This window comes from Symphodus melops, assembly GCF_947650265.1.
Source record: "Symphodus melops genome assembly, chromosome: 13".
Taxonomy (NCBI): domain Eukaryota; kingdom Metazoa; phylum Chordata; class Actinopteri; order Labriformes; family Labridae; genus Symphodus; species Symphodus melops.
Window position 1 is genome coordinate 25,932,736 of NC_136703.1, and position 15,439 is coordinate 25,948,174.

The 15,439-nt window shown below is 48.2% G+C and overlaps 2 protein-coding genes across 2 annotated transcripts; both read left to right on the forward strand.

Annotated features, from left to right (window-relative positions):
* Positions 1–760: 760 nt before the first annotated feature.
* mecp2 (methyl CpG binding protein 2) lies at positions 761–11,298 on the forward strand. The gene is made up of 6 exons (XM_079358636.1): positions 761–908; positions 2,445–2,604; positions 2,698–2,909; positions 2,990–3,183; positions 3,301–3,437; positions 4,897–11,298. Exons 1-6 carry the CDS (start codon positions 877–879, stop codon positions 7,240–7,242), a joined length of 3,081 nt encoding a protein of 1,026 aa, XP_079214762.1. The 5' UTR covers positions 761–876; the 3' UTR covers positions 7,243–11,298.
* A 1,034-nt stretch (positions 11,299–12,332) lies between these two features.
* LOC306833634 (uncharacterized protein) lies at positions 12,333–15,410 on the forward strand. Its single transcript, XM_079359029.1, has 7 exons — positions 12,333–12,836; positions 13,161–13,334; positions 13,804–13,961; positions 14,080–14,279; positions 14,813–14,909; positions 15,059–15,232; positions 15,356–15,410. The coding sequence occupies exons 1-5, from the start codon at positions 12,601–12,603 to the stop codon at positions 14,885–14,887; spliced, it is 843 nt and encodes a 280-aa protein (XP_079215155.1). The 5' UTR covers positions 12,333–12,600; the 3' UTR covers positions 14,888–14,909; positions 15,059–15,232; positions 15,356–15,410.
* The last annotated feature ends 29 nt before the right edge of the window (positions 15,411–15,439 follow it).

The following is a 15,439-nucleotide window of genomic DNA, read 5'->3' on the forward strand; positions in this document are numbered from 1 at the left end:
TTGGGCCCCAAGGAGTTGCCTGCCTTGCCTGTTGACAAGCAGCAACTCTGAATATCAGTGCTTAACAAATGCATTGGACCACCTGTCGTAAAATGAGAAAACAAAAATATTTAAGAAATCTTATAAAAACTAAAAATGTTATTCTTATTTATTTGGCTGCTCCATCAGTTCCAGTCCTCTAGATTCCTTTTGTCTTCGTCAGATTCTCTCTACACAGCTTTAAAGTATGCTTGGGCTCATTGTCTGGTTGTTTTATGAAACCAATAATCAAACTGTTTTATACCCACTGGGCGTCTCAGAGAAGTCTGAAATTAATCAAGCAGAACTTTCAACTACTAAAACTGTTTTATAATGAATTTTAAAAAGTCATGGATAACAATAATATTAATATTTTAGCATTATAAATATTATTTGTGTAAAAGAGCTTTTACACATGGATGTATTAACTACAATAGAAACATAAAAAAATGATATTGGTTAATTTAGGGCAGCTTTTAAAGCACTTTATATTTTTATATATATATATTATATATTTTTTTTTATATATATATATTATATATTTTTATATTATTAGTATGTTTGCTTCAGAACACATGTGTGACGTATCATAACCATTTGTTTAATAAATGCTCAATGAAAGCTTTTGTTTCCTCTTTTTCTTTAAACACACATTTGTCCTGAACGTCATGAGTTCAAATCTCGCGGGATTACACCACACCACCACCCTGTGTTGTTGCGCAGTTCTCGCGCAGTTCTCGCGGTCTTTGTTCAGTGACGGCGGATGGAAATGAAGTCGAAGGGGGCGGGGTGCAGCAGAAGGGAGCAGAGATGTTTGGAGGCTTTTTTTTAAATATAAAATTATTTATTTAAATAAAAATGGCCGCCGTGGAGAGCGGAGAGGAGAGACTGTAAGTGGGATTTTTTACATGTTATCCTCCGTACAGAGCCGCCGCCGCCGCCGCCTCCGACCGTTTTCTGTCGTGTGTTTTATTGAAGTAAAAAGTGCGTTGGTTTTTACCCCGGCCTGTCTCCGCGGAGCGGGGTTAGCGGGAATACGTCACCAACTTACTGCTAAGTATGTACTTTAGCTGCTGTAGCCGGAGTGGAGCGGGGACAGTCCGAGCTTTAATCCGCTCTCAGAGCACCGCGGGGCCGCGCTCATATCGACACCTCTCCCGGGAAGTCAGGACGGTGTGTCCGTCTCTGAGCGCGTCAGTCCCGGTCACCCGCCCGCGCTGTGTCCGCCTTCCTCCGTCACACGGGCTGCTAGCTCAAAGCTGTTAGCTGTTAGCAAACACCAAGTGTGTTTTTATCTGCTGCTCAGTAACCCGGGTTTACCCCCTACACACACACACACACACACCGTTATATGCCCCCCCCCCCACCCCACACACACACACACACACACACACACACACACACACACACACACACACACACACACTCACAACAGTGTGCAGAACAGATTGTTGTTCTGATTAGCTGCCTCAGTACCGCTGAGCCAGGCAGCTGAGAGAGGCAGGCTGGAATAAACCCAAGCACTGAGCAGGAAACAGGCTGAGCTCAAAATCATTTATTTACATTGAACTTTTAAAACAGGTAGAAAAGTGTTTAGTGAGGATCAGCTGTTTGTGTCTGCAGCTCAGTTTCTCTGATTGTCCGACAACAAGTCAACCTGCTGATGACTTTGAAAAGACTTTTTAACCTGCGAAACAAAAAAAAAATCCACCAATCACTAACAGTTGGTGCGTTCAGGGTCATCATCAGTGTCGGTAAAAGCTGACTCTGATAAACTAACTGTTACATTTGGGTTCCATACAGGAAGCAGAGCTGTAGTCCCGCCTAAACGCAGGACGCTCAGGTGTGTCATTGGAGGGTTCGTCCACCACGGCCCTGAGCGGCGTTATCGCTCCACGCCAGTCGCCTTTCACGTGTCACATGCAAATACAGCGAGCACATCTTTCCTCCTTACTTTCTCGCTGTGCAGAGGAGAAGGGTGTGTGTTCATGAAGTCCACGACGGGATGGGGGACAGTTCAGACTCGTCCAGACGACCGCGTCACACGCCTCCTGGTTCACGCCGCCCAAACTCTCGGACACGCCTTCACAAATTCAGAGCCGTCTTTTCTGATGTTCCGGTCAGTCTTTAAACTAAAGCGCAGCAAGGCGGGACATCGTTTGTTGTGATCTGGTTTTTCCCTCCAATTGGACGTGCGGAGGTGACGTCACAGAGCGCCGCAGGGTTTGACTGCTGCACGCGGCGCCCGATGTGAAAGGCCCGTTAGACCGCACGTGTCTGTTTCGAAAAACAAATAAAGTTGTGTGTTAGACGCCGAGCAGCTCCGTACCTGCTTCCCTCTGACCGTGAACCGGTGTCGCCCCACGCCACAGATGATGTCATCAGTGTTGCCATGTTGATAGGCATGATGTCATCCTTTTTCTCAGGGAGGAGGGTCAAGAGGGGGAGGGACCTGCTGACCCTCAGCCCCCCGCCAGATCCCACAGTAAGACCAAGAAAGGTCGCCGTGAGCGCCGCCATGCCGACAGAGGGACTGAATCCACGGCCACACCGCAGCCACACGTGGGGGCGGAGCCACAGACGCAGGTAAAGACGGTTGTCTCCAACAGGTGTGCTGACTTTCATCACCTATCGAACTAAAATATGAATAAAACTCACACTGATGTGTTCGTCCTGCAGGTGTCTGAGCCTCAGGCTGGACCCTCAGAGGAGGCGGGGTCAGAGGTGGCGGCTAGCAGTGAGTCAGCGGGTTCTCCCAGGCAGCGGCGCTCCATCATCCGGGACCGCGGGCCGCTCTATGATGACCCCTCCCTGCCTGAAGGCTGGACCCGCAAACTCAAACAGAGGAAGTCTGGACGCTCGGCGGGGAAGTTTGATGTTTACCTGATCAAGTAAGCCACGCCCACCGCCGAAGCTTCTTCCGGTTTTCACTGTCGCGGCGTTAAATTGTTGTTTTTATTTTGCTGTTCAGCTCGGAGGGAAAGGCTTTCCGGTCCAAGGTGGAACTCATCGCTTACTTCCAGAAGGTTGGTGACACGACTACTGACCCCAATGACTTTGATTTCACCGTCACTGGACGTGGAAGCCCCTCTCGCCGCGAGAAACGCCCTCCAAAAAAACCAAAGGTTGTGAAGCCGTCAGGTCGAGGCCGGGGGCGACCCAAAGGTACTCAGGTTCTTACACGACTCTTCGCCTGAAGTCACAAAATTAAACTCAACATTTAGTTGAGCTCGTGTTTTTGTTGTAATTTTTAAAAAAAGCTTTTTCTTTTTGTGTACGTAGGCAGCGGGAAGATGCGGCACGCCACGGAGGGCGTGGCCATGAAACGCGTTGTTGAGAAAACTCCAGGCAAACTGCTGGTCAAGATGCCTTTCAGCAAGGCAGAGTCCTCGACCGGCACTACCTCCACTGCCTCAAAGGTACGATCATTCAGCCTGCAGAGAAGAAGAAAAAATAAACACGTCAACAACTTCCCAAAGAAGCCGGAAGCAAAGTGACAGATTTAGTGAAACCTCTGGATTCAGCCAAAACGAGCTGATAGTGTCAGGAAGTACGGAGACTGCCTCACTAGTGTCCGGCAGAAAGGGGCAACATTAGGCTGCGTCCTACTTAAAAGCTCCCGTTTGGAGGTCTGGTGCTTTATTTCATTTATTTATTTTATTTGTTTCCGAACACGTCAACACATATTAAGTATTCACAATCCATAAATGTTCAGAGAAGAATAAGTCTGCCCCTTACTTAAAAAAAAAAAAAAAAAAACAGGAGACGTCTTGATGGTCTTTCCATTCACGACTTGGCGATAAATTCGTGGCAACGTAAAACAATTCTGACAATTTAGAGTCTTTGACTTCACTTCCAGCCGGATGAGGGGAAAAAAACTTCCTCCTGGTACATTTTTTTGGAAACTAAAATATTTGAACACAGCTCTTCAAATCATTATTTAAAGAATTCCACAATTTGATGCCTATTACAGAAATACACATCTGTTATAGGTACTATATATATATATATATATATATATATATATATATATTAACAGCACATGTTTTATCAGACTGTCAAAATAAATGTGAAGAATTTGAGCATCATCTTAGGTGAGCCTGTCAACCGTTTCAGATATTTTATCTGGGCGTGAAAGTGAAAGTTTGAAAGTGGGCAGGTAGCAAGTGAAGCTTTAGTTGGTGCCCGTAGTGTCAGCATTATCCCTACGCTGTGACATTAAGGCCGTGTTCACACTGAACCTCCAAATCAGACTTTTAGCTCATCCAGATTGTATTTATTGTTCTTTTTTCCAGTCTGGACACAAAAAGCCAAACGAGATCTGATTCTTCCAAATGTGATTTAAACCTCACACGGAGGTGGTTTCAAATGTGATTACTCCAGATCCGACTCAACCTGAACGTCTCGGTCACTTCTGCATCACTTGCAACGCGACACCATCGACAATAACGACGACAACGTCGATCCAGCAAGCCGGACGTAAAGTCCACGCGTGTTAATACATCCTGGTCTCAGCTTCTTTAAGTGGAAGAAAACAACAGGAGTAAAACACGCCTGTGGACGGACACACGATAAACACGCTTCTCTGTCGTCCTGTTGGCTGTTGTGTTTTTGCTGGGCTTAACCTGTTACCATAGAAACACTCGTTTCGATCACCCGTGATTTGTAATGTGGACCGTCAGTCAGTTTGATCGGCTTCTGATCAGATTTGGGCGCCAGTCTGAGTGCGTCTGCAAACACGATGTAGCTCCTGGTGTCAGAGAGGCAGAACAGCGGCGGCTGATTGTCTCGGTCGCAGGATTGTTTTTAGGGTATTGACAAACATGAGAAACATCGTTGACGCTAACTACTCTGATTGATGTGATAATTCCCCTGTAGGTGGCGTCTCCTGCACTCGTGCCCAAGTCCCGTCCTGGCAGAAAGAGGAAATCAGAACAGGAACTTCCAGCGCCCCCGCAGACTGCCCCCAAGAAACGGGGCAGAAAACCAACGTCGGCATCAGCGTCAACAGTTGCCACAGCGTCCACCTCCTCAGCAACCACCTCTGGTAGCTCTCTCGCTGGGAGCTACACCGCAGCAGCCATTTTAGCTGCTGAGGCAAAACGTAGAGCCGCCAAGGAGTCTTCCACCAAAGCTGTTGTCCAAGAAACAGCCCTGCCAATCAAAAAACGTAAAACACGAGAGACAGTAGAGGAGAGGGAGAGTGTCCAGACTCCCAGTGTTTCACAAGCCGAGACTGAAAGGATGGGCGCTTCAGGGGGGGAGGGAGCTAAAGGGGAGGGAGTCCCTACCTCAGAGACTAAACCCGCCTCCTCAGAGAAGAGCCAGTCGCATACGCAGAAGCAGCCCACTGCTTCAGATGAAGGCCAATCGCACGGACAGAAGATGCACAGAGGCAGGAAGCACAGGGAGAAAACGGGAACATCAGAAGCAGATGGAGGAAGAGGAGAGGAAGCAGATGAAGATGTGGGTGACAGTCGAGGAGACGGAGGAGGAAGGAGTAGCAGCAGCAGCAGTAGCATTAGTCCGTCAAAAAGACACAAAAGGAAGGAGAGGACGCCTCACAAACACCACCATCACCATCATCATCATCGCCACCAACATTCCTCTGCCTCCTCAGAGGATCAGCCTCCTCTTCCTCCAGCCCCTGCAACCCCAGAATCCTCCAACCAGTCCAGGCCTGAAGCTGAGCCCCAGGCTGTGCCTCAACTCAACCCCCAGCACTCTCAGCAAGCTCATCCCAGACCGAAGTCGAAGTCGGACACTCAGCCCCCACCGGAACCCCGACATCCTCCCCCGTCACCGCGCCACCCGCCCCAGCTCCATACCCTGCAGCATTCCCAGGACCAGTTGCCCACACAACCTCCAGCCCAGGCTCGGTACCCTGCACCCCAGCCCTCTCCTACGAGGCAAGTTCAACCCCAGCCAAGTCCCCAGCTTCCCCCATCCCAAACCCAGAGTCAGCACCAGGCTTCCCCTCCAAAAGCCCAGTCAAAGACAGTCCACTCCTCAGCTCAGCACCACACCCAGCTTCAGGCTCAGCATGCTCCGTCTCAGCCCCGCCCCCCTCAGTCCCCGTCGATTCTGCATGTCCATTCAACCCAAACAAGGCATCCACATTTGCGAACCCAGTTCCCAACAGCACTGCAATCCCAGACCCAGCACAGGCACCCATCCCAGCCCCAGCCCAAACAATCTCAACCCGAGACCCGGCAGTCACTTCAGCCTCAGTCCCAGTCCAGGACCCCTAGCCAACTTCAAACTCAAACCCAACCCAGGACCCAACTTCGGAATCAACCCCAATCCAGAGCCCAACTTCCCAGTCAGACCCACTCCAGAATCCCTACCCAAGTTCAGACTCAGACCCAACCCAGGACCCAGCTACAGCCTCAACCCCAATCCAGGACACTTACCCAAATTCAGCTTCAACCCCAGTCCAGGACCCAACTTCCAATTCAACTTCAAGCCAGGACACAATCGCAGACTCAATCCCTAACCAGAGTTTCAGCTCAAGTCCAATCTCAATTGCAGCCCAGAACCCCCGCCCAGCTTCAACCAAACCTGCAGCCCAGGCATCAGGTGCTGCCGCAACAGCAGACAAGAAACCCTCAACATCAACCCCAGACTCAACACAGACCACAACCCAGACAGTCATCCTCTCAGCCAAGACCACCCCAGCCCCAGCCCCAGTCCCAGTCCCAGTCCCAAGCACAACCACTCTTTCAACGGATTCAGATACACTCACGTCCCCAACCCTCTCAGCTCACCAGACCGGCTGTGCAACACATTTCATCCCAACGGTCATCTTCCAGCCTAACCAGGACCAACCTGGTCCCTGTTCTGCAGAACCAGAGTGAGCAACCCCAAGATCTGAGCACCACACGGCCAGCAAGAGGGAGCTTGCTGCAGAGTCGAGAAGTCTCCTCAGAAGGCGTCAGGACCGAGGAGAGGAGGGAGCCGGTGGTGGCGTCAGAAGGCAGAGAGGTCGTTGGAGGTGGAAGGGGGTCAAACAGTACCTCAAGGTCCATACCTCCTGGATCTCCAGTAGTAGCCGGGGCTGGTCTGGTCCCAGGGGCTGAGGGTAGACCTCGGCTCCGAGCAGAACCAGAGGCTGCAGGCGAGGGGAGGGAGCTCAGAGACATTGTCCCCCAGTCTGCCGTCCCCTGCCCCAGCCGGGAGGAAACCGTTGAATCACGGACTGTGGTCAGCGAACGAGTCAGCTGATCAGTGCGGCCAGTGATCAGCTGACTAATCAGTTCACTGATCAGCTGACTGATGGACTGAGTCAGCAGTTTCAGAGTCGGGTGGATGGGAGCGTGACTGGACTGTGTCAATGACTTCACAGTGTTTTCAGACAGGATCAGTTCACAGAGCGTCTCCACTGTCCGATTGAAGACCGCAAAGTTCTGGAGGATCAACGAGCACTGAAGGGACTGCTGGTGAAGAAGAGAACGGAGTTTTGTCTTTTTTCTAGGAAAACAAACAAAAGGAAAACCGATAAACAAAGTGTGTGTGTATATATATAATCAAAAGGCAGCTGTTGTGTCCCGCTAGTCTCCGTAGGGAGGGGGGGGTAGTTTGGAACTAAAAACCAATGCTTAACAACACATTACTCTGAACGAAACGTTGCTTCCGGAATATAACCTCCTTTTTATTTGTATTTTGATAGTTTATTGTTTTGTCTCTGTTACAGCTTTAAACTCTGATATTATTGACTGACGGTCCCTTATTATCGTCGTGCTGCTGACTGACGGTCCCTTATTTAATACTCTGCTCTCGACTGACGGTCCCTTACTGAAACTGACGGTTCCTTACTGAAACTGACGGTTCCTTACTGAAACTGACGGTTCCTTACTGAAACTGACGGTTCCTTACTGAAACTGACGGTTCCTTACTGAAACTAGAACTTAACTGAAAGCCTCAGAGGGGATGTGAGGCGGCGGTTTGCACCTTAAACTGGTTTCTTAGAAATCCTTCAGTTTGTCCACCCCATGGTTTCATTATAGACTGGAATGAGTCCTGATACCCGGGAGTGAGTTAGCATCTTACCGCCATGTGTTCTAACCTCTAAAAGTCAATGTGGATTTTGAATGGGTTTGTGGTTAGACGCCTGAAATAAGGTCTGTGGTGAACACGAGCTAAACTACGTGCGCTAAGACCCCCACTTGGGAATTTTAAAGTTTTTATGCGTACTTAAAACTGCGTTTGGTAACAAGCGGCTAAAGTTTCCTCCGAGCGGTTCGGCTCGTTTCGTCTGGATACGGCGTGCATATTATGGCGTTTCCATCGCCAAAGATTCCAAATAACCGATCCGTACCGTCCGACTTTTTGGGACCCTTCCGTTGGGGTGCCAAGAATACCGACCCGAAAAGCTGGAGCTAAACACTGCAGTCCGTTAATTGTTTGAAAGAATCGTCACTTCCCGTGTGATAAAAGTAAACAAAACTCCGCCGTGTTGAAACCATAGACTGTGATTGTTTACGTCTGTTTATTTCTCTTTACGTCGTCACGCCGGGAACTCTCCCACTAATCCTCCTTACAGCCTCTCGTCATGTTTTTCAGAGCTCTTGTAAATATTAGGTTAATAAACAACTTATTAAGCTACGGTTTAGCTAGCTTGTCAAAACTGCTGATTAGCTCGATGAAGTATAACAGTCGTGGCCGCGATGTAGTTAGCTTGTAGCATAACGTTAGCTTTTCACTTCTCTCGGCTGCATTAACTCTTCAAACTTCGTATAGATGATGTTCATCTGTAAAGATTATCCCGCTGAACTGAACAGCATCAGAAACGTGTGTTTGACACAGAGATTATTTTCTGCTATGATCCAAAATCCAATGCAAAAATCCCATAGGCGAATTCTTGTTAGAATCCATGGCGAAGCTACTTCCGGGTCGACCTTCAAAAATACATCATCACTTTTCCAGTCTATACCCATAACAGGAAAAAAAGGAGGGGGGGGTCTATAAAGTTTTCCATCCTCTACCACATTACCCCCCCTCAGAGGTAGCCATTCTGATGTACGAGCATGAATCGACTCTACACAGATCTAACGCTTGAGTTTTTTTAAGCAGTTCCTCGAAGCGTTCAAACAGCTCAAGGTGTTCTTTAAAAGTCTTCTCAGAATCTGAATCCCGGCGTTCACTGTACGAGCGTGTGACAGTCCTGGTGGAGGTTCGGTCAGGAGAATCTGATTGGGCTGTGATAGACCTACTTGCCCCCCCCCATGTACACGGCACGGCTCACGACACGTAATCGTGCTGGAAAATTCGGCCCAACCCTAAAAAATAAAAATAAAAAAGTCGCTCCACTGGAGGATTGCGGCTGAAGTCGTACAGTGTTCGCTCGGCTTCTGTTTGAGGATAAATCATCGCCTATGCTTGTTGGCTCTTCGAATGCTTCAGACGCAGAGAGTTCTTCCACGGCAGAGATTCTTCCACATCGGCCTTCATTGAATCTGTTTGTTTTGGTTGTTTAAAAAAAAAAAAAAAAAAAAAAAGCGCTTTTAAAATCAAACCAAACCCACTTTTACAGTAGCTTTATTTTTAGTTTGTCATTTTAGTTTGTTTTCTTTAATCGTGTCTTTGTGTTGAATGTCTGGAACAGTTTGCACTCCTCCAGTTTGTACAATCAACCGCCTGCATGTCGCTCGGACACTCTGTAGGCCCTTCAAAACGGAGATGCACGTACGCAGAGGTCGACCTCGCCGGGGTTCAGCTGTCGGCGACGCGTATGGACACAGAACCCCGATGGTTGTCTGGTTCGGTTCCATGTGGAGTCAAATGTGCTGGAAGCAGAAACACTGAGCAGAAAACTGATCATGAGCCTGTGGGTTCAGATTTGAGAGCGTGAAGGAGAAACAGTCCGGACTAACTCTGAGCTTTTAAAGGAGCTGCCATGAACCTGATTTATGGAGTCTGGCAACGATCAGCTAAACAAGATCTCAACTTGTTGGAAGATAGTCCAAAATCAGAGCACGTCAAGACGGCAGCCAACGCCGACGTTTGAGTACAAATACACACGAGGGTTATGTCATGCAACACTTTCAGTTTAGCTTCAACATTTATTGTAATTGGTTTAATTTAGTTAATACGTCTTAAAGGTCCCACATTCTGTCCTTTTTGAGCTTCATCTAATTTATGTCACAATCGCCAATGTTCAGAAAAAAGTGTCTGTTTTTCATGTCCTGCCGCTTTCCCACGTATGCCAAGTCTGATCTGATTGGCCGGCCGTTACGCTCTGTTGTAATTGGTCAGTCGTTCAGCACGGATGTCACATGGGTGTGCAGCGCGAGCTTTGTCTTGCTACACCGAGCCAGTGGGCTGATCAGTGACGTCACACTGGCAAATTTCTTTTCGGGGGTGGGCTAGAGACTGAGCGTTAAATGAAGCTAACGCTAACAGGAGGACACGTTTCCGCGGACTTTGAATTTCTGCAAATAGATGTCTTAATCATGAACAACACAGCCGGAAAAAAACAGAAGAATATGGGACCTTTAGGTCTGTTTTAGTTTAGCTCTTCTATTAGCTCCTGTGGTAGCACCTCTTGTTAGCTCGTGTGTTAGCTCTCGTGTTTGCGTCCGTCAGGTCCTCTATGAGTTCCTGTTAGCTCCTTCGTTAGCCTCCACTCTGAACCTTCAGACTCTGTTTGAATGTTAATCTCTCTGTCAGTCAAAAAAACTTCTCGGCTCTTTGGCTCCAGCACTTTGGCTGCGTCATCGCTTAAATGAGTTTACTAGACCAGAAATAATCCAATAAGTGAATGTGTTCATGCTGGATGAAATAAATGTGCCTCGTTCTTTAAACTCCTCCCACCTGGTGTGATGTCATACAGGTGATGTAGTCCATTCTGCACCTTCAGGCTGAAAAATCCTCTCTGCGTACGTGGAGCTCCGCCTACCGCCCGGTCTGCTCAGAGCAGCTAACCTGTTAGCATGCTGCTGCGTGGTGCAGCTGCAGAAATCAAACGGCCCTCTGTGACTCCGCAGGACTCGCCCCGCACAAACCCAGTAACCAGCCACCATATTGCATGTTCCAGAGTTTAGTGCCTATAATATTGTGCGTCTTGCCAGAAGCCACCATGTCAGCCAAGCCATGTTGTGTTTCTAGACTTAGTAGTGATGTGTGTGGTGACTTCATAGTTGCTAATATTGAGGATGAATATTCTGCTTTTACTCTGGTTGGAATCAGTGGAAACTCCAATACACTGTCGCTGTAGACAAAACTAGTTTTTACCTGTTTTCTTATTTTTCTTTCTAACTAAAAGCGTTTGTTGTCCCCTGATGTGCTCGTCTGCTTGTCTGACTGTCCTCAAACACGCACACACACACACACACACACACACTTTTAGAGGTTACAATCTAACCTTAGATAACACTCAGGTTCCCTCATATTTTAAGATTATCTAACGGCCGCGTTGTGACATTCCCCACATTCATATGGCATCGGATACATCGCTTGGGTTGCAAAATGCTCAAGTTGGAACATCAACTTGGAAACTCTGGAAGGATTTACGTGTCTGACATCATGGGGGGGGGGGGGGATGTTTTGGTTCATATTAAGATGCATCAACATTTTACATGCCTTGTTCTTCCTAGCGTCCACGCCATTCGTTGTTGTCGTGACAACGTTCTGATTTTCCAAACTGAAAACACGTGACCGCGCTGAAACTGGGATCGTCTGAGGAGCAGATGGATGCAGCAGTTATTACCTACTGAAACATGATTGAACCAATCACAAGATGGAATTTTTCTAATTGGTCAAAAATGAGCAAACGCCCCTGATCGCGGGATGAGCCGTTTGAGGTGCCGTCAGGACAGGGCGTGGTCAGGATGGGGTGTGGTCAGGACAGGGTGTGGTCAGGACGGGGTGTGGTCAGGATGGGGTGTGGTCAGGACGGAGTGTGGTCAGGACGGGGTGTGGTCAGGACAGTCTATGGTCAGGACGGGGTGTGGTCAGGACAGTCTATGGTCAGGATGGGGTGTGGTCAGGACGGGGTGTGGTCAGGACAGTCTATGGTCAGGACGGGGTGTGGTCAGGACAGGGTGTGGTCAGGACAGGGCGTGGCCTCTCTCTAGTTTCTTGGTAACTTTTAGGCGCTCAGAATGGCGACAGACTTTCTCCCCTGAGATCTGTTGATGTTCTCTGTGCAGGTTTATTTTGGAACACTGTTCCTTTAAGAGTTCAGGTGGCTGCTTCACCTGCTGGTCAGAGCTGAATTAAAACACGTCTTTGCTTTTTCCACATTTGATCCGAAAATCTCCTTAAAAGAGTTTCAAAGGAATCTAAATTCACGTCATGCCACCCATTAAGAAACTACACATCCCATGATGCTCTGCTGCCCCCTGCTGGATGAACCTGTTGCTGTTCTGGAGACTCGAGGATAAAAACACAAAGATGAACTTTTTAAGAAAATCAAATGTAATCTTTTAACCTCGTCTTTATGTGAATTATTTCTCTCTTAAGATAACAAAAATAATTTAATATCAGATTTTGAAGTGAACGGTCACAAACACGAGTGAACCCTGGGTGACCCCTGACCAGGTGAATATCCTGCCGTTTGATTCGCTGCGTGCCCCAGTGGACATGGCGGCTCAGGTGTTCGTCGTGCTCGTGCTGCTCCTCGCGCCCTCCTCCGGGTCCGCTCCGGACTCTGAGCGCGGGCGAATGGAGCTGCGGCGCGTGCGGAGCATGGCAGCCCAACCCAGGTATGGAGAGTGCTGGGCGCGCGCTCTGGACCACCTGGACACGCGGTGCAGGGACCTGACGTCGGAGAGCCAGAGTCGAATCGCGCTGAGTTTCACGCTGTGTCACCTGAGCAGGTAAAACAAGCAGATCCGGTGGGCTCGTGACTTTATTGCACCTGCTCGATTAAGACCAGAGCAGGTGAACTGTCTGGGTGTCAGTACTGTTAGATTTCCACGAGAATTGTATAGAAGTTTAAAATTCTGATATCAGGTTATCTGTAAACCTTTAACTAAACTTTGTAAATTTATTAGATTTTTTATTTATTTGTAAACTTATTAAAATTAATTTGATACCCACTGTTACCTGAAACTTTCTCTCTCTCTGCTCTTACACACCTGACATTAAATAAACAAAGATCTCACCTGTTATTAAATGTTCACTCTTCATCTCTCCCTCAGCTCAGGTAGAGCTCTCCCATCATGCCCTGAGGGGTCAGAGGTCAGCAGGTGTACAGGTGTGATGGACGATGTGGCCTTTAACGCCTTCACTGAGTTCTTCACACACACACACTCCATGTGTCACTTCCTACAGTCTGAAGCCTGGCAGAGTCGAGCTGAGAGCACCATGTACAGGTAACACATCTGTACAGGTAACATACCTGCACGGGTAACACACCTGCACAGGTAACACACCTGTACATGTAACACACCTGTACATGTAACACACCTGCACAGGAAACACACCTGTACAGGTAACACATCTGTACAGGTAACACACCTGCACAGGTAACACACCTGCACAGGAAACACACCTGCACAGGTAGCACATTTGTACAAGTAACATACCTGCACAGGTGACATACCTGTACAGGTAACACATCTGTACAGGTAACATACCTGCACAGGTGACATACCTGTACAGGTAACACATCTGTGTGGGTGAAACACCAGTACATGTTATATACATGTACGATGAACATACACCTGTACAAGGTGTTACAAGGTAACAAACACATTATCAGGTAATGCACAGATGAAACTCCTCCATACAGGACACACACCTGTTCAGGTAACACTGAGTACACACTAGCACTTCTTCCAGGTTAACAGAGAGTTCAGCAGGTGTTGCAGAGCAGCTTCAGTCCACAAGGCAGATGGCTTCAGAACTCATCGATGCCCAGAGTGCTGCCTTACAGGCACAGCAGGAGATCCTGACCAATGGGGAGGAGCTGAGAGTCACCCTGAAAGACTCTACCCAGGGTAAAAACAACTCGGACCAATAAAAAACATCAGGTGTGGTGATCGATGCTACACAGGGGGAGAACCTGAGAGCCTCAGGGTGAGTTCTTCTGTCTCCCCTCTCTGTCTCTCTGTGCAGGTCTGCGGGCCGTGTTCTCCGAGCTCAGCAGTGCCTCCAGGAGCAGCAGGGTGGCGCTGTCAGAGCTCTTTAACAGAGTGACCTTTCTACAGAGTTTTCCTGCTGATGGAGGCTCACAGTCTGAGCTCCTGCTGCTACAACGCTGCTGCCCTCTGCGCCTCCTTTCTAATCACCTCCACCCAGCGCTCCTCCAGAGCCAGGTAACTCCTCCCACCTCTACCGACAGCCAGGTAAGACGCTCCTCATTCAGAGCAATGGAAGAAGAAAAAAAACGGGGCATTAGACTAAAAATACAAAATAAAAGACAAACAAAAACAGTTTGTAAATGCAAAATAAAGGTGATTAATAGGCACCATTAAAATCTTATTAAACGCAAACTGCAGATAATCATAAGGCTTGGCCTAAGCCCTGCATTGTTAGCTAATGTTAGCATGCTAATGTTAGCGCTCTTTCGTTAGCTTGTAGCTTCATGTAAACTGACACAGAATGATGTAAAAACTCTTCATCAAATAATCAGTGAGTATGTTCTTCTTCTTCTTGACTCAAACAGCTTTTATACACAAGGGGAGGAGCCATGTAAACACAGCTCTGACAACAACACAGCCAGCAGGACTCCAGCTTCTCCCTCACTGGAGACAGACATGCTCGCTTTTTAACTGTGTGTGTGTGTGTGTGTGTGTGTGTGTGTGTGTGTTGTGTGTGTGTGTGTGTGTGTGTGTGTGTGTGTGTGTAGGTTGGCCCTGTTGAGTCTGGTGTGTCTAAATTTCTACCTCGAGAGGAAAATCTATCAGTATGTGATCAACTCTGATCATCCAGAACACACACACATGGTCAGTATTTAACACACACACACACACACACACACACACACACACACACACACTAAAAAGCTAATGTCATACACACTCATGTTTCCTTTTACTTCCTGTTGTGTGTTGTCGCTCACTGTGTGTGTGTGTGTGCGTGTGTGTTAGTGTAGGAGCTGGTCAGTGTGTATGTGAGTGTGTTGCGGCGGGTCATGGTGTGTGTTGGTTTCTGTGTGCTGCTGTGTGTGTGTGTGCGGCACAGAGACCCGCTGCAGCAGAGTCTGCAGGGTTGCTGCAGCAGCTCAGAGAGACTCAGAGGAGCCTGCAGGAGGCGCTGCAGCAGGCAGGTGAGTCTGGTAGCAGCCTGTCAATCTCAGGTAGCCCCCACCCTAATTTGATTACAGTGGCACCTGGTGGAGGATAGAGGAACTGCAGCTCTGAGGCTGCTGATTGGTTGATTTTGTCTGCAGAGGGCCTGGGGGAGCAACAGAAGAAGAATCAGTCTGATGTGAAGGTGAGACCTGAAGCAATAATATTTTTTCAACTTCTTCATC

Bases quoted from the DNA above. Each gene is read 5' to 3' on its own strand.
- mecp2 (XM_079358636.1), top strand. From the start codon at position 877: ATGGCCGCCGTGGAGAGCGGAGAGGAGAGACT. The intron at 909-2,444 runs GTAAGTGGGATT...CCTTTTTCTCAG, and splicing joins GAGAGCGGAGAGGAGAGACT to GGAGGAGGGTCAAGAGGGGG. The intron at 2,910-2,989 runs GTAAGCCACGCC...TTTGCTGTTCAG, and splicing joins TTTGATGTTTACCTGATCAA to CTCGGAGGGAAAGGCTTTCC.
- LOC306833634 (XM_079359029.1), top strand. From the start codon at position 12,601: ATGGCGGCTCAGGTGTTCGTCGTGCTCGTGCTGCTCCTCGCGCCCTCC. The intron at 13,335-13,803 runs GTAACACATCTG...CACTTCTTCCAG, and splicing joins GCTGAGAGCACCATGTACAG to GTTAACAGAGAGTTCAGCAG. The intron at 14,280-14,812 runs GTAACTCCTCCC...GTGTGTGTGTAG, and splicing joins CAGCGCTCCTCCAGAGCCAG to GTTGGCCCTGTTGAGTCTGG.